Raw genomic sequence first — 19,410 nt, 5'->3', positions numbered from 1 at the left:
CCCTCCCTCTACTTTAACTCCCTCCCTCAGTACATGACTCACCCTCCCTCCTTACTTTAATCACCATCCTTCCATCCTTTTACCCTCCCTTTGCCCTCCTACCCTCCCTCTACCCTCCCCCTCTCTCTCCCCTCTCACCCTCCCTCCCTCCCTCTCCATCTATCCATCCTTTATCCTCCCTCCCTCCATACCTGCCTCCCTCCCTCCCTCTTTTACCCTCCCTCCCTTCCACTCTCCCTCCCACTCTCCCTCCCTCCCTCCCACTCTCCCTTTAGATTAGATTAGATTAGATTAGATTAGATTCAACTTTATTGTCATTGTGCAGAGTACAAGTACAGAGACAACGAAATGCAGTTAGCGTCTAACCAGAAGTGCAAAATAGCAGAAAGTGCAATGAACAGTATATACAGGTAGTGCAGTACATATCCCTCCCTCCCTCCCTCCCTCCCTCCATCCATCCCTCCCACTCTCCCTCCGTCCCTCTACTCATCCTCCCTCCTTCCTTTACTCACCCACCCTCCCCCTCCCACCCTCCCTTTGCCCTCCTACCCTCCCTCTACCCTCCCCCACTCCCTCCCTCTCCATCTATCCATCCTTCTACCCTCACTCTACCCTCCCTTTATCCACCCTCCATACCTGCCTCCCTCCCTCCCTCTTTTTACCCTCCCTCCCTTCCACTCTCCCTCCCTCCCTCCATCACTCCCTCCTTCTTAATTCCCTTTACCCTCTTTCCCTCCCTCTACCCTCCCTCCCTCCATCCCTCCCTCTACCCACCCTCCCTCCTCCCTCCTCCCTCCCTCCCTCCATCTATCCTCCCTCTACCCCCCCTCCCTCCCTCTCTCTCTCCCTCCTTCTAGCCTCCCTCCCTCTCTCTCTCTCTCTCCCTCACTCCCAAAACCCACCCTCCCTCCCTCCTTCCCACCCTACATCCCTCCCTCCCTCTACCCTCTTTCCCGCCCACCCTCCATCCCTCCCTCCCTCCCTCTATCCTCCCTTTATCCTCCCTCCCTCTACCCTCCCTCCATCCCTCCATCCCTCTACCCTCCCTCCCTCTCTCTACTCTCCCTCCCTCTCTCCCCTCCCTGAAAGTAACAGACAGTAATAATGAACACTAACAACCAGCCATGTTTCATTCCATTTCCTTTGGAGTCTTCCAGCATGATCCTATTGACTATTGATCATTGGTCCAATCTGATTTATTGATGTGGTTTATGAAGTGACAATTACTGACCTTTTCTCCTTCTCTCTTCTTCTTTTCATCAGGAGGTCTTCCAGGTGAGTGATGACTTGTATTTGTTCCACTAAAAGATACAAAACTCTTTAAGAAATTGACGTCCAACAAATCTGGTTTAGAAAAGACTGAAGAATGTAGATCTGCTACTTGACTTTGAACCCTCCCTTCCTCCCTCCCTCTCTCCCTCCGTCCCTCCTTCCCTCCCTCCCTCCCTCCCTCCCTCCATCCCTCTTCCCTCCCTCTACCATCCCTCCCTCCCTCCTCCCTCTACTCACCCACCCCCCCTCCCTCCCTCCCTCCTCCTTCCCTCCCTCCCTCTACCCTCCCTCCCTCCCTCCCTCCCTCCCTCTACCTTACCTCCCTCCCTCCATCCCTCTACCCTCTCTCCCTCCCTCAATCCACCCATCCTCCTCCCTCCCTCCCTCCCTCTACTCACCCTCCCTCCTTCCTTTACTCACCCACCCTCCCCCTCCCACCCTCCCTCCATCCCTCTACCCTCCCTTTGCCCTCCTACCCTCCTTCCCTCCCTCTCCCCCTGCCTCCCTCTCCATCTATCCATCCTTCTACCCTCCCTTTACCCTCCCTCCCTCACTCTACCCTCCCTTTATCCACCCTCCATACCTGCCTCCCTCCCTCCCTCCCTCTATCCTCCCTCTACCCTCCCTTCCTCCCTCTCTCTCTCCCTCCCTCTAGCCTCCCTCCCCCCCCCTCTCTCTCTCCCTCACTCCCAAAACCCACCCTCCCTCCCTCCCTCCCTTTCCCGCCCACCATCCCTCCCTCCCTCTATCCTCCCTTTATCCTCCCTCCCTCCCTCTACTCTCCCTCCCTCCATCCCTCTACCCTCTCTCCCTCCCTCAATCCACCCATCCTCCTCCCTCCCTCCATACCTGCCTCCCTCCCTCTTTTTACCCTCCCTCCCTTCCACTCTCCCTCCCACTCTCCCTCCCTCCATCCCTCCCTCCCTCTTAATTCCCTTTACCCTCTTTCCCCCCACTCTACCTCCTCCTTCCCTCCCTCCCTCCCTCTACCCACCCTCCGTCCTCCCTCCCTCCATCTATCCTCCATCCCTCTATCCTCCCTCTACCCCCCCTTCCTCCCACTCTCTCTCTCCCTCCCTCTAGCCTCCCTCCCTCTCTCTCTCTCTCTCTCCCTCACTCCCAAAACCCACCCTCCCTCCCTCCCTTTCCTCACCCACCCTCCCTCCTTCCCACCCTCCATCCCTCCCTCCCTCTACCCTCTCTCCCGCCCACCATCCCTCCCTCCCTCCCTCTATCCTCCCTTTATCCTCCCTCACTCCCTCCCTCCCTCCCTCCCTCCCTTCCTCCCTCCCCTCCCTGAAAGTAACAGACAGTAATAATGAACACTAACAACCAGCCATGTTTCATTCCATTTCCTTTGGAGTCTTCCAGCATGATCCTCTTGACTATTGATCATTGGTCCAATCTGATTTATTGATGTGGTTTATGAAGTGACAATTACTGACCTTTTCTCCTTCTCTCTTCTTCTTTTCAGATGAAGATCTTTTAGGTGAGTGATGACTTGTATTTGTTCCACTAAAACAGTGGTTCTCAACCGGTGGGGGGCGCGGACACCCTCCCTGGGGGGCTCGAGTAGGCTACAGGATGGGAGGGAAAGAAAAAAAAAAAAAACACGAAAAATCACGGACTCACTGGCTATTAGTAGACCTACAAAGGAGATGCAACAGATTCCCCCCCATGTCAAAATGCAAGTGGTTGGACTATTATAACACACAAACAAATCAACCACACAGTTTCATTTCAAATCTACCAATACAGGGGGTAGTATTTTGAGCCTGTGACGCAACGTCACGTAAGTGCTACTATATACGCGTCGTAGCTCCATTCACTCTAGTCTAGTCTCTAGTCTAGTCTCTAGTCTAGTCTCACTCTAGTCTAGTCTCTTGCCAAGTTCGCTTGTGCCAACTCTCGCTAGTCTATCTGTTATCAATCTCGATTACGATTTACTTAGGCCTATACTTCAAAACCCAAACAGTTTTTTTAAAGACTAACCCCACAAACAGTCTTTTTAAAGATTATCCCCATCTCAGCCCCAGCCAAAAAATGTAACTGCTAGGCGTGCACTTAGCTAACTAGCTAGCAACTTTTTCACCGTGTTGCAACACAACTATACGACCCACGCGACTAAGACACACACACACACACACACTCACCCACTCACTCACTCACAAAGGACTACAATTGTTAAGTCTTAAAATAAATCTGCATTGCCTGCAAAATCGTTATTGTGTACTGTTGTATTAAAGATCGTGCCTAAGTCCCGACTGATTAGCCCCCGATACTAGTCTCTCAACATAGCCCCACACACGCACACATCGTTACATCATAGCATAAACTTTATTGAAAACACAACTAATCCACATCCAAATTATTTCAAAACCAAACAAAAATGGAGAGATTTCTTGTGAGGACCAACAAGGCAACCGACGCACCACCAGCTGCAAAAAAGCTTTGAAGGTACGATGAAGCATACCTGCAGTTTGGGTTTACAGTCACGGCTGATCTGAGACCTCAGTGTGTCGTGTGTGCCGAGGTGCTGGCAAACGACAGCATGAAGCCCTGCAAACTGAAAAGGCACCTCGAAACAAAGCATGCTGGCATTAAGGATAAACCGGCTGAATATTTTAAAAGAAAGCTTGATGGCCTCCATCAGCAACAGGCAACCATTTCAATGCACAGCACTGTGTCTAAACAGTGTTTGGAGGCATCGTATGCAGTGGCCAAAAGAATAGGTAAACTGGGTAAACCGCATACAATTGCCGAGACTCTCATTTTGCCGGCCGCGCAAGACATGTGCAGAATAATGATAGGAGAGCAGCCAAACTCAGTACAGTACCACTGTCCAATGACACAGTCGCTAGGAGAATTTCAGACATGTCTATCAGAGAGCAACTGATAGAGTTCATAAAAAAGAGTCCTTACTACGCGCTGCACCTGGACGAATCCACTGATATTGCTGGGCAGGCCCAGCTCCTCACCTATGTCAGGTATCTGCGGGACAAGGCGATTGAGGAGGATGTCCTGTTTTGCCGGCCTCTTCAGTCGCACACTACAGGAGAAGCCATCTTCAATGTCCTCGATATATTTATCAATGAAAATGGTTTGGCTTGGGACCGATGCGTTGGCCTATGCATGGATGGTGCGCGGGCAATGACGGGCCGTGAGCGTGGCCTAGCTGCTCGCGTTCAGCAAGTAGCTCCACTTGTGAAATGGACACATTGCATGGTCCATCGCGAAGCACTAGCTGCTAAAAAAATGCCGGTTCTCTTTGACTCTGAGTGCTGAACCAATCCGTGAAAATGATAAATCTTATCAAATCACGGCCGCTAAACTCTCGCTTGTTTGGGGTCCTCTGCCAGGAGATGGGGTCAGGGCACGAACAGCTGCTTCTGCACACTGAAGTTCGCTGGCTCTCCAGGGGGCGGGTGTTACAGCGGTTGTATGAGCTGCGAGAGGAGGTGAAGTGGTTTTTGACAGAAATCAAATCAGATCTGGCGAAGCATCTGGATGACACTATGTGGCTTGCGTCTCTGTCCTATTTGGTCGATATATTTGACCGGTTGAATGGCCTCAACCTGTCTTTGCAAGGCCGCGAAACTCATATTTTGCTCCTCGCAGACAGAGTGGACGCCTTCACACAAAAACTTGACCTCTGGCGTGGCCGCATCAGTCGAGGGAACTGCGACATGTTCCCCAGCCTTGCAGACTTTATCACTGATGCAGGCACGTCACACGATTTCTCCTCTCTATTTCAATCAGCGTCTGAGCACCTGTCAGCAATGAGAAAACAATTTGCGACGTACTTTAAAGAGGATTATCGCTCTTTTGCGTGGGTTCGAGATCCATTTGTGTGCACAGCAAACGAGCTGTCAATTGATATGCAGGAACAGCTTATTGAGCTGAAGAGTGACAGTAGGCTGAAGGAACTCTTTACCTCCTGCCCTCTTTCGTCATTCTGGGCAGCATTGATGCAGGAATACCCTCAACTCTGTGACGTCGCCTTGAAGATTCTCCTCCCTTTCGCGTCGACATATTTGTGTGAGGCAGGATTCTCAAAAATGACTGCACTCAAAACGAAATACCGCAATCGTGCACAAATCGAGGATGATTTGAGGCTATGTTTATCAGACATTGCGCCAAGAATTGAGGATCTTTGCAAGGCAAAGCAGGCTCAGGTCTCACATTAACATCGCCTACCTGCAAGCTTCTGTAAAAAATGCAGATGATATGCCTACTATTAGGCCTAGTAATAATAACAATAATAAAGCATAAACTGCAATGAACCAGCTTTAGGGGGGCCCAGCTTGCAAAAGGTTGAGAACCCCTGCACTAAAAGATACAAAACTCTTTAAGAAATTGACATCCAACAAATCTGCTTTAGAAAAGAATGTAGATCTGCTACTTGACTTTGAACCCTCCCTCCCTTCCTCTCTCCCTCCGTTCCTCCCTCCCTCCCTCATTCCCTCTCTCTACCATCCCTCCCTCCCTCTACCATCCCTCTACCCTCCCTCCATCCCTCTTCCCTCCCTCATTCCCTCACCCTCCCTCTACCATCCCTCCCTCCCTCTACACTCTCTCCATCCCTCTACCTTCCATCCTTCTTCCCTCCCTCCCTCCCTCTACCATCCCTCCCTCCCTCCTCCCTCTACTCACCCACCCCCCCTCCCTCCCTCCTCCCCTCCCTCCCTCTACCCTCTCTCCCTCCCTCTACCCTCCCTCCCTCTGACTGAAGAATGTAGATCTGCGACTAGACTTTGAACCCTCCCTCTACCATCCCTCCCTCCCTCCCTCCCTCCCACCCTCCCTCCTCCCTCTACTCACCCACCCCCCCTCCCTCCCTCCCTCTACCCTCTCTCCCTCTGACTGAAGAATGTAGATCTGCTACTAGACTTTGAACCCTCCCTCCCTCCCTCTACCCTCCCTGTTTCCCTCCCTCCCTCCTTCCCTGTCTCCCTCCCTCCCTCTACCATCCCTCTACCCTCCCTCCCTCCCTCGTCCCTCCCTCTACCTTCCCTCCCACTCTCCCTCCCTCCCTCCCTCTCCCCGCCCTCCCTCCCTTTCCTCACCCACCCTCCCCCTCCCTCCCTCCCTCCCTCTACCCTCCCTCCCTCCCTCTACACTCCCTCCCTCCATCCCTCTACCATCCCTGCCTCCATCTACCCTCCCTCTCTCCCTCCATCCCTCCCTCCCTTTCCTCACCTTTCCTCACCTACTCTCCCCCTTCCTCCCTCTAGTCACCCACCCTCCCCTTCCCTCTCTCCCTCTACCCCCTGTACACCCACGACTGTGTGGCTAAGTCCAGCGAAAACTCCATCATCAAGTTTGCGGACGACATGGTCGTGGTGGGGCTGATCTCAGATAACAATGAGAAAGGCTACCTGGACGAGGTGGCGGACCTGTCACTCTGGTGTCAGGAGAACAGTCTCATCCTGAATGTCTCCAAGACAAAAGAGCTGATTGTGGACTTCGGGAGAGAACAAAAACTAAGGGCCTACACACCGCTGGACATCGGAGGAACTGCTGTGGACAGGGTGAGCAGTTTTAAATACCTGGGAGTCCACATCTCAGAAGACCTGACCTGGACTACCCACATCAGTTCTCTGGTGGGAAAGGCAAGGCAGCGCCTGTTCCATCTCAGGCAGCTGAGGAAATTCAGTCTCCCGGAGGATCCTTCAGTCCTTCTACTCTGGAGCTGTGGAGAGCATCCTGGCTGGCAACATCACCGTCTGGTACGGTAACAGCACGGCCCAGGACAGGCGAGCTCTGCAAAGGGTGGTACGTCTGGCAGAAAAAACCATGGGAGCTCCAACCCCCCCTCTCCATGTCCTGTACACCAGGAGGTGTAGGACCAGAGCCTACAGGATTATGAAGGACCCTCACCACCCGAAACATGGACTGTTCCAGCCGCTGTGGTCAGGAAAATGCCTCCGCTGTCATGCAGCAAGAACAGAGAGGCTAAGGCTGAGTTTCTTCCCCCACGCCATCAGAATCGTCAATGATGACCCCACCAGTGCCCCCCTCAAGTCACTCACACATGCACTGTCATCTTAACACATATGCACACACATAATCATCCATCTGCTATTTATATTGCTTACTTATATGCTTACTGGTTATACTGTTCATATTGTTTATACTGTTTATACTGTCCATACTGTATATTTTTTAGTACTTCTATTTTTATTTTATTGTATTTTAAAACTATTGTATTGTTGCACTACTCTGTGGCACTGTCACTTTTGCATTTCACTGTATACTTGTATGCACGTGACAAATAAAGAATCTTGAATCTTGAATCTTGAATCTACCATCCCTTTTTCCTCCCTCCCTCCCTCCATCCTTCCCTCCCTCCCTATACCCTCCCTCCCTCCCTCAATCCCTCTACCATCCCTCCCTCGACCCTCCTTCCCTCCCTCGCTCCCAAAACCCACCCATCCAGCCTCTCTCGTTCCCTCCCTTTCCTCACCCACCCACCCCTCCCTCCCTCTACTCACCCACTCTCCCCCTCCCTCCCTCCCTCCCTCCCTCTAGCCTCCCCCCGACCTCTCTCTCTCACTCTCCCTCCCTCCCTTACCTCACCCACCCTCCCCATCCTTCCCTCCCCTCCCTGAAAGTAACAGAAAGTAATAATGAACACTAACAACCAGCCATGTTTCATTCCATTCCATTCCTCCCTCTCTCCCTCCCTCATTCTAGTCACCCACTCTCCCCCTCCCTCCCTCTCTCCCCCCGACCTCTACTCTCCCTCACTCCCTCCCTCTACCCAGCCATCCTCCCCCTCCCTCCCTCTACCCTCCCTTTATCCTCCCTTCCTCCATACCTACCTCCTTCCCTCCCTCCCCCTCTACACTCCCTCCCTCCCTCCCTCCCTCCATCTATCCATCCTTCTACCCTCCCTTTATTAGATTAGATTAGATTAGATTAGATTCAACTTTATTGTCATTGTGCAGAGTACAAGTACAGAGACAACGAAATGCAGTTAGCGTCTAACCAGAAGTGCAAAATAGCAGAAAGTGCAATGAACAGTATTTACAGGTAGTGCAATATATGATCAGTAGTAGTGCAGTGTAATATAGTATAGTATAAGCAGTATATATAGCAGTGCAGTATAGCAGTATGTGAGTAGCAGTAGCATTATAGCAGAATAAATAGTTACAGTATGAGCAGTGTAGCAGCATATGAGCTGTATAGGTAATGCAGTCTAGCAGTATATATGTATTAACAGTAACATGAGGTAGATGCAGAATAAATATAAATATGGAATGCCGTATAAACAGTATAAACAAGTATGTACAGTATGTGCAGTAGTATTAAAGAAAATATAGGATATGTGCATTATGTGCATTATGAACAGTATGAACAGTATGGACAGGTATGTACAGAAGAGCAGTGGTATTGAGTAAGAGTAAGAGCAGGGGAGGGGAGTAATAGTGCAATAGTGCAATTGTCCGGGTGGGGGGGGGGGGGGGGGGGGTTGCGGGGGTAGTAGGTTGTCAGGTAGGTGTAGTGTTCGTGTTCAGCAGGGTGACAGCCGCAGGGAAGAAGCTGCCTCTGAACCTACTGGTTCGGGTGCGGAGAGACCTGTAGCGCCTCCCGGAGGGGAGTGGGGTGAAAAGTCTATGGTTGGGGTGAGAGATGTCCTTGACGATGCTGCGTGCCTTACGCAAGCATCGTTTGCCCTGGACAGCCTCGATGGAGGGGAGTGAGGAACCGGTGATGCGTTGGGCAGTTTTCACCTCGCTCCACCTCAGTCCCGTTGATGAGGATGGGGGTGTGTGCGCCAGCTTTAGACTTCCTGAAGTCCACAATGAGTTCTTTGGTCTTCTTGGTGTTGAGAGCCAGGTTATTGTCGTTGCACCACACTGTTAGGTGCTGGACCTCCTCCCTTTATCCTCCCTCCCTCCCTCCCTCTGCACTCCCTCTACCATCTCTCGTTTCATCCCTTCCTCCCTCCCTCTACCCTCCCTCCATCCCTCCCTCACTCCTTCCCTCCCTCCCTCCATCCCTCTACCCGCCCTCCTTCCCTCCCTCCATACCTCCCCCCCACCCTTCCTCCTTCCTTCCATCTATCCATCCTTCTACCCTCCCTCCCTCTTTCCCTACCTCCCTCCATACTTCCCTCCCTCCATCTATCCATCCCTCTACCCTCTCTCCCTCCCTCCGTACCACCCTCCCTCCCTCCCTCCCTCTCTCCCTCCCTCCCTCCCTCCCTCCCTCCATCCTTCCCTCCCTCCCTATACCCTCCCTCCATCCCTACTTGACTTTGAACCCTCCCTCCCTTCCTCTCTCCCTCCGTTCCTCCCTCCCTCCCTCATTCCCTCTCTCTACCATCCCTCCCTCCCTCCCTCCCTCTACCATCCCTCTACCATCCCTCTACCCTCCCTCCATCCCTCTTCCCTCCCTCCTTCCCTCACCCTCCCTCTACCATCCCTCCCTCCCTCTACACTCTGTCCATCCCTCTACCTTCCATCCCTCTTCCCTCCCTCCCTCCCTCTACCATCCCTCCCTCCCTCCCACCCTCCCTCCTCACTCTACTCACCCACCCCCCCTCCCTCCCTCCTCCTCCTTCCCTCCCTCCCTCTACCCTCCCTCCCTCTGACTGAAGAATGTAGATCTGCTACTAGACTTTGAACCCTTCCTCCCTCCCTCTACCATCCCTCCCTCCCTCCCTCCCTCCCACCATCCTTCCCTTCTTCCCTCCCTCCTTCCCTCCCTCCCTCCGTACCACCCTCCATCCCTCCACCCTCCCTCCCTCTAGTCACCCACCCTCCCCCTCTCTCCCTCCCTCTCTCTACCCACTCACCCACCCTTCCCCTCCCTCCCTCTCTCTCTCCCTCCTGACGTCTACCCTCCCTCCCTCCCTCTACCCTCCCTTTTTCCTCCCTCCCTCCCTCCATCTATCCATCCCTCTACCCTCTCTCCCTCCCTCCCTCCGTACCACCCTCCCTCCCTCCCTCTCTCCCTCCCTCCATCCTTCCCTCCCTTCCTCCCTCCATCCTTCCCTCCCTCTACTCACCCTCCCTCCCAACCTCTACCCACCCTCCCTCTACCTAACAACCCACTCTCCGTCCCTCCATCCCTCCCTCCCTCCCTCCATCTATCCATCCTTCTACTCACCCTCTCTCCCTCCCTCCCTCCCTCCCTCCTTCTACTCACCCTCTACCCTCCCTCACTCCCTCCCTCTACCCTCCCTCCCTCACTCCCTCCCTCTACCCTCACTCCTTCCCTCCCTCCCTCCATCCTTTCCTCCCTCCCTCCCTCTACCCACCCATCCTCCCTCCCTCCCTCCCTCTACTCACCCTCCCTCCCAACCTCTACCCTCCCTCCCTCCCTCTACCAAACAACCCACTCTCCGTCCCTCCCTCCCTCCCTCCCTCCTTCTACTCACCCTCTACCCTCCCTCACTCCCTCCCTCTACCCTCCCTCCCTCACTCCCCCCCTCTACCCTCACTCCTTCCCTCCCTCCCTCCATCCTTTCCTCCCTCCCTTTACCCACCCTCCCTCCCTCCATCTATCCCTCCCTCTACCCTCCCTCCCTCCCTCCATCTATCCATCCCTCTACCCTGTCTCCTACCCTCCCTCCCTCCCTCTAGTCACCCACCCCCCCCACCACTCTCTCACTCTACCTCGCTCCCAAAACCCACCCACCCTCCCCCTCCCTCCCTCTACTCTCCCTCCCTCCCTCTTTCCCTCCCTCCCTTTCCTCACCCACTGTCCCCCTCCCTCCCTCTCCTCACCCACCCTCCCTTCCTCTACCCTCCATCCCTCTACCCTCCCTCTACCATACCTCCCTCCTTCCATCCCTCCCTCCCTCCATCCCTCTACCATCCCTCCCTACCTCCCTCTCTCTACAATCCCTCTACCCTCCCTCCCTTCCATCCCTCCCTCCCTCCCTCCCTCTACCCACCCATCCTCCCTCCCTCCCTCCCTCTACTCACCCTCCCTCCCAACCTCTACCCTCCCTCCCTCCCTCCCTCTACCAAACAACCCACTCTCCGTCCCTCCCTCCCTCCCTCTACTCACCCTCCCTCCCTCTACTCACCCTCCCTCCCTCTTCTCACCCTCCCTCCCAACCTCTACCCTCCCTCCCTCCCTCCCTCTACCAAACAACCCACCCTCCTTCCCTCCCTCACTCCCTCCCTCTACCCACCCACCCTCCTTCCCTCCCTCCATCCCTCTCTGTGCTTTATGCTTTATGAATGCTACATTAACTTATATAGGCCATTATGGCTCTTTATGTCATGCATATAAAGGCTTAATGAATGCTTTATGAATGCTACATTATCACCTCTCTCAGTAAAGTGTTACCCACATTCTCACAAGCTCTTCCTCTAGTGGACATGGTCATTGGATAGATACTAATCTCCACCTGTGCTTATTTCTGTGTGAACCTCCACTGCAGTTCGCCTTCACCTGCATTTAATTTAGCTGACATCCTGAGACAATTGTTAGCAAGATTCCTTGAGAAGATTGAGTAACTGGAGGTATTTGATTAGTGTGTGTTGCCTTGTGTTGATGTGCTGTAGTCTGTTACACAGAACTCACCTCTCAGTTTCTCCTAACATGGATCCAGGTCGCGCTGCAAGGTGGTTAAGTAAGGAGAGTGTGGAGGACAAGCAGAAGAGAGAGAAATCAGCTGCTCTGCTTGGTAAGTGTGAGAGAGTCTGGAGGGGAATTATAGAATAGATGGTTTCAGGAGAGACGATTGAGACAGAATGAATGAATGCATCAACTGAATCAGTGAAATCACTTCATGGTTTATTCAACTCAGATGGCTGTTGATTGCCAGAGATCAATGTGTTTTTTACATTTTTGATTGAATGATAAAAATCTAAACATGAGTGAATCTATATGTTCTTCCTGCTAATACAACAGTCAATAAATCATGTGTTCAAATCTCCTTCAGAGATAGAGATGGACAACAAACTTCTAAAGGAGAGGGACAGACTGATAGAGGATAAGAATAAGACTCTGGAGGAGAAAGACAAACAGCTAGCAGAGAGAGACAAACTACTAACAGAAAAAAACAGTGAACTAAAGGAGAAAAGACAGGAACTCGGAGAGAGGAGAAAACAACTAGAAGAGAAGGACAAGCAGCTAGAAGAGAGAGAGAAGCAACTAAAGGAAAGAGATGGACAACTAGAGGAGAGGAACCAGAGACTGGGAGAGAAGGACCAACAACTAGAGGAGATGAACCAGAGACTGGGAGAGAAAGACCAACAACTAGAGGAGAGGAACCAGAGACTGGGAAAGAAGGACCAACAACTAGAGGAGAGGAACCAGAGACTGGGAGAGAAGGACCAACAACTAGAGGAGAGGAACCAGAGACTGGGAGAGAAGGACCAACAACTAGAGGAGAGGAACCAGAGACTGGGAGAGAAAGACCAACAACTAGAGGAGAGGAACCAGAGACTCGGAGAGAAAGACCAACAACTAGAGGAGAGGAACCAGAGACTCGGAGAGAAAGACCAACAACTAGAGGAGAGGAACCAGAGACTGGGAGAGAAGGACCAACAACTAGAGGAGAGGAACCAGAGACTGGGAGAGAAAGACCAACAACTAGAGGAGAGGAACCAGAGACTGGGAGAGAAGGACCAACAACTAGAGGAGAGGAACCAGAGACTGGGAGAAAAGGACCAACAACTAGAGGAGAAAGACAGACTACTGGATGAACTAACCAAACAGCAAGCAGAGAGAGACAAGCAGTTGAAAGACAGAGACAGACAAGTGGAGGATGTGAACACTGAAAATACACAACTTGGTGAGATGTGAAAGAAAAAAAACTGTTATATGTACGATATAATATTGTTACATTTACATTTACATTCATGGCATTTAGCAGACGCCTTTATCCAAAGCGACTTACAACAAATACATGTGTTTAAGTAAGTGAATCATCTATCCATCAGTCATCATAAGAAGAAGTAATCTTTGCAAAATTTCCATTGAAGACACATTTTGTCCAGGATTAATCATCCTGTAATAATAAGGCTTAATCTGTGTATCTGGTCATTGATTAGTTGACGATATACAGTGGGGGAAATAATTATTTGATCCCCTGCTGATTTTGTTAGTTTGCCCGATTACAAAGAAATCAGCGGTCTATAATTTTTATGGTACTTTTATTTTAACAAATAGAGACAGAATATCAACAAAGAAGTCCAGAAAAAACACATTATATAAAGTTATAAATTCATTTGCATTTGATCGAAGGAAATAAGTATTTGATCCCCTACAAACCAGCAAGAATTCTGGCTCATACAGACCGGTTATATGCCCATGAGGCACACAGATTAGTCCTGTCACTTTAGGAAAAGTACTCCTAATCTCTGCTTGTTATGGGTATAAAAGACACCTGTCAATAGAATCAATCTCTTCCATTCCAACCTCTCCACCACCATGGGCAAGACCAAAGAACATTCAAAGGACATCAGGGTAAGAGTTGTAGACCTGCACAAGGCTGGAATGGGCTACAAGACCATCAGCAAGAAGCTTGGTGAGAAGGAGACAACTGTTGGTGCAATTATTAGAAAATGGAAGAAATACAAAATAACCATCAATCGCCCTCGGCCTAGAGCTCCATGCAAGATCTTGCCTCGTGGGGTAAGGATGATCATGAGAAGGGTGAGGGATCAGCCCAGAACTACACGGGAGGAGCTTGGTAATGATCTCAAGGCAGCTGGGACCACAGTCACCAAGAAAACCATTGGTAACACACTACACCGTAACGGATTGAAATCCTGCAGTGCCCGCAAGGTCCCCCTGCTCAAGAAGGCACATGTACAGGCCCATCTGAAGTTTGCCAATGAACACCTAAATGATTCAGAGAAGGCTTGGGAGAAGGTGATGTGGTCAGATGAGACCAAATTTAACTCTTTGGCATAAATTTGACTCTTCGTGTTTGGAGGGAGAGAAATGCTGAATGCTACAATCCCAAGAACACCATCCCCACCGTAAAACACGGAGGTGGAAACATTATGCTTTGGGGTGGTTTCTCTGCTAAGGGTACAGGACGACTTCACTGCATTGAGGGGCCAATGGACAGGGCCATGTACCATAAGATCTTGGACGAGAACCTCCTTCCCTCAGCCAGAGCACTGAGGATGGGTCGTGGATGGGTCTTCCAGCATGACAATGACCCAAAACATACAGCCAAGGCAACAAAGGAGTGGCTCAAGAAGAAGCACACTAAGGTCATGGAGTGGCCTAGCTAGTCTCCAGACCTTAATCCTATCGAAAATTTGTGGAGGGAGCTGAAGCTTCGAGTTGCCAAGCAAAAGCCTTGAAACCTTCAGGATTTGGAGAGGATCTGTAAAGAGGAGTGGACCAAAATCCCTCCTGAGATGTGTGCAAACCTGGTGACCAACTATAAGAAACATCTGACTTCTGTGCTTGCCAGCAAGGGTTTCTCCACCAAGTACTAAGTCATGTTTTGCTTGGGGATCAATTACTTATTTCCTTCGATCGAATGCAAATGAATTTATAACTTTATATAATGTTTTTTTTCTGGACTTCTTTGTTGATATTCTGTCTCTATATGTTAAAATAAAAGTACTATAAAAATTATAGACCACTCATTTCTTTTCTAATCGGGCAAACTAACAAAATCAGCAGGGGATCAAATAATTATTTCCCCCACTGTACATAAGGTCAGGTGTGCTGTAGAAATAGAATTAAAAATATAATATATTAGAAAATAGAAATAGTTTCAGTGAACTGAAACGATACATAGGGTCCCTGAAGGAATATTTCTTTAGAAAAACAAACAAACCAACAAACACTGCTTTACAAAACACACAACTGACATCATTATTTGTTTGTGTCCAACAGTATTTGAAGTGTGTGTGTGTGTGTGTGTGTGTGTGTGTGTGTGTGTGAGAGAGAGAGTAATATTAATATAATAATATAATAATGACTGTATGTACAATACTAATATAACAGTACTATGTTTGTGGATATGAGTGTTATTGCTTTCCTGTCCACTGTCAACATAATTTATGTCCTAGTTTTCCTCTATAATTTCAGCACAACAGATATGTGATCTGAAGACTGAAGTAAAGAGACTGAAGAGTGAGGTCTCAGCCCAGATGACTGGTGAGTGTGATGGAGAAACCTCCATGATTTCAAGAGGCTTCAAATTCTATGTTTCTTTCACAGAACTAATTCCAAATGTTCCTTAAGGTTCTAAACATTCTACAATGAAATGGTTGTTGTTGTTGTAGAGAGAGGAGAGACCTCAGATACAGGCCTCAGACTCCCAATCAGGAGGAGATTCAGCATGGATCGACCTCCAAACAGTGAGTTATCATCACAGCCAGAGATGTGTGAAACAGCTACATACAGCTCATCATCTTGATCCTCACTTGTTCTACTCTTTATTTCACTACTTGTTGAACTACATTACCATCAGAATTCTCCATTCCTTTGAAGTTCTGATAGTAATTGTTGTGGTTACCCCAACATGTCAGTATGTTGACTGGTCCCCTGTGTTGTGTTGCAGTGGGAGGAGAGACCTCAGATACGGACCCCACACTGCCACTGAGGAAGAGACACAGCATGGAGTCCAATCCTCCTGATAGTAAGTAGTTGCTGCTCTCTAAAACATTACTGATCCTGACATTCCACACTGTGATTTTCAGAACACGCTCGAAACGATCAATTCCTTCAATACCCTCAATTTATTACTCATATTTTGGTCAGTGTGTTTAATATATCCCCTGATTATTAAATATATCCTCTATATTTCCAGCATGTGTTGTGACCATTGTCCTGTGTTGTGTTGCAGTGGGAGGAGAGAGCAGCGGTCCAGACTCCCCAGTGTCTCCCAGTGTGTCTGAGCTGAGACTGGTGCTGCTGGGGAGGACTGGGGCTGGGAGGAGTGCAGCAGGAAACACCATCCTAGGCAGAGAGGAGTTTGGGGCCCAGGCCAGCCCCTCTGCTGTGACTCAGAGGAGTAAGAGGAGAGAGGGGGACCTGTGTGGGAGACGGCTGGTGCTGGTGGACACTCCAGACTGGTTCAGCCCTGGACTCTCTCTGGAGGAGATGAGACAGGATGTGGGGCTCTGTGTCCGTCTGTCTGCCCCGGGACCCCACGCCTTCCTCCTGGTCCTACCAGTGGAGCCCTCTAAGGGGGAGGAGAGAGGGGCGCTGGAGAGAATGGAGGAGATGTTTGGGGAGGGTTGTTGGGGACACACTGTCATTCTATTCACCCATGCTGACAGCCTGAAAGAGCAGAGCAGAGAGGAGCTTCTCCAAGCAGGGAGTCAGGACCTCCAGAAGCTTGTAGAGAAATGTGGGAACAGGTACCATGTCCTCAACATTAAGGACAGGGCCCATGGCACTCAGGTCCCAGAGCTGCTACACCAGGTAGAGGAGATGGTGGCAGGAAACAGAGAGAGCTTCTACAGCAGTCAGACCTACCAGGAAGCAGAGGCCCAGGTCAGAGAGATGGAGGGAGTGATACAGAGGGAGAGAGAGGAGAGGAAACAGAGAGAGGAGAGAGAGGTGAAGGAGAGGCTTGAGAAGGAGCTGCGGGACTCTCTGAAGAAGATAGAGGGATTAATCCAGGAGCACGAGGTAGAGATCAGAACACTCTGTGATAGAACAACTGAACTGGAGAGACAGGCGAGAGAAGAGAAGGATGAGGAGAAGAAAAGAGAGCTGGAGAGGGAGCTAAAGAGTGAGTCTGGTCGAAGGGAGGAGATGGAGAGAAAGCTGGAGAGATTTAGAGAGAAGAGAGAGAATGAGAGGAGGGAGAGGGAGGAGAGACACAGACAGGAGATTGAAGAGATCAGGGAGAACTATGAAGGAGAGGCTAGAGTTGAAGCAGAGAGAAACCTGATGAAGGTCGTCCTACCTGATTTACAGAGGAACATCATGATCTCAAAGACCAAGATGCAGAGGGAGTTCAACAGACAGATGGAGGAGAAGGACAGAGAGATGGAGAGACTAAGACAAAGACTAAAAAATCTTAGTACACAGTTTTTAGATGAGGTCTATGTCACAAGTCTAAAGTAGCTGTGGGAGAATCACACTGTATTGATCAGTGTGGGAGAATCACACTGTATTGATCACTGTGGGAGAATCACACTGTACTGATCACTGTGTAGCTAGGTGGGAGAATCACCATGTGATCACAGAGTCATTCCGTTGTAGAAAGTAAAGAAACAAGTTGGGCTGTTTTTTTTAGTGATGATTTTTTGTGGTGTCGGAACCAATATTTACAATGTACTTCACTTTCAGTCATCACAATCCATCTGTCATCAGAATCAAAATGGCCCGGTTCTGATGTGATTCTCATAAGTGGAGTGCATGTTCTGTTTTATGTACAAGCAGAAGAGTTACTGAAACCCAGTAGTGTTGTAGTTCTCTCCTCTGTCCACTAGAGGGCAGCAGAGAACACTAATTCCTCAGAATGACCAAACAGCTGTCATACTATCAAACCACCAGCAGGGGGCTCTTATACATGGATGGAAAGGCTATTGTACGGTGTTGTCATGGTGACATACGTGATGCATACAAGATTCAAGATTCAAGATTCAAGATATTTATTAGTCATATGCACAGTAAACAGACAGTTACACCACACAATGAAAATCTTACTTTGCTAGTCCCCCCTAACACAACAGACTAAACTAAAGAAAAAAAACTAGTCCATATATACATATACAAATTCTATATTGCACCTGGTGCAATACGTGTACAGACTGTGATTTTTTATTCGTTGTAACTCCTGGATGCACAAGGAATTTATCTTCTGGGACAGTAATGTTTTTAACTGGATTGATATGAATCCATTTCTGTTCTGTAATGAAAATGTCAAACAAAAGTGAAAAGGAAGAACATGCCTTGTGAATGTTTCTGTTTAGTGACATGATAAATCATGCGCTCTCTTTCAGGTTGGACAATTTCAGAATATTTAACATAATACTCAGCTTTTATTCAAATGGTTAACTTTTCTGACTGTCACTAGAATATTGCTGTATTACACTGGAATACATCCCTGCACACACACACACACACACACACACACACACACACACACACACACAATTGTGTGTCATGAGCGACACAGGTTGTTTATAATGTGGCTGCCTCTTTTGAATTGTGCAGGCATGCAGAAACGCAACAGCTAATGTTTCATATTTCATATGTTTCATCTTGAAACTGTTGACTTCAATGATCTCTTAACATCATACTTTAGAAACAGCCCTGATAGGACCAACAGGATTTGAACCTGGGTCTCCTGCCCCACGGAGGTGACTCACCCAGCGATGGGAACTCTCTCATAGTCGTGGTGGTGACAACAAGGTCTTGGTTATAGGAGTGTTTTATTCACCTTCCTCCTCAGTTCCTCCTCCATACACACTGGTTTCCTTCAGAGCCACTTCCATCTGGGAGGGAATCAACCAGAAGAGACTCATTTGACTGACATGAAGACCAGCACCACACATGAATATCACACCACTTCAGTAGAGGTTTGGTCTCTTTGAAAACAAGAGTTCTTAGATCCAGTTTCATGATATCAACTTGATCTGTTGTTCATTTCACCAGCGTCAATCTAATTCTAAAGCTCTATAAACATACCCACTGATACTAACACACACACAAACACGTAAACACACATAAACACACCCGCAAGTACACACACGCACGAACACGCACACACACAAACACTGGAAAAGTAATAAAGACAAGAGTTAATGAAACGGTTCCCAGGACATCCTGTTGGTGTTCAAAGTTGTTTCTCTCACTAGAACTGAGGTGGTGGTGGACTTGAAACACGTGTTTCTGTGTTTCTTTCATGTATTCCATCATGTTGCCTTGCATGCTGTGTGAGGGGCTTGTTTGTTAGTAAACCAGTGTTTGTGTGCATCAGATCAATATGTCATGATGTAATACTGTCATGATTGTAATGAAGTATTTCACACAGATATTGGCTCCACATATCCTACTCTTCTACTCTTAACGCCTTCTAATCTGTTATCTGATAGTTCAACTAAATGATTGACTGTGTATCATAAGTCATCATGTTCATAAGTCTTCATGTTTTGTGAAGTGAATGACCTGGATAAAAAACCTCACAGGTGACATGGTCACACCAGACCTTTCCAAACTTCTACCTACTGTACCAGAATA

The 19,410-nt window shown here is 49.4% G+C and overlaps 1 protein-coding gene across 1 annotated transcript in view; it reads left to right on the top strand.

The window, feature by feature from the left end:
• The window catches only part of LOC310802273 (uncharacterized protein), a gene marked incomplete at its 3' end in the record, with an annotated part of 36,210 nt that extends 18,921 nt beyond the window's left edge, over window positions 1-17,289 (top strand). Inside the window, exons 4-5 of the mRNA XM_083666563.1 lie at window positions 15,773-15,850; window positions 16,058-17,289. Coding sequence (XP_083522689.1) covers window positions 15,773-15,850; window positions 16,058-17,289 — 1,310 coding nt within the window. The remainder of the gene's footprint in view (window positions 1-15,772; window positions 15,851-16,057) is intronic.
• Window positions 17,290-19,410: the final 2,121 nt, after the last annotated feature.

This window comes from Argentina silus (assembly GCF_951799395.1).
Source record: "Argentina silus genome assembly, chromosome: 3".
NCBI lineage: Eukaryota > Metazoa > Chordata > Actinopteri > Argentiniformes > Argentinidae > Argentina > Argentina silus.
This window is presented reverse-complemented; position numbering and strand designations above follow the sequence as displayed.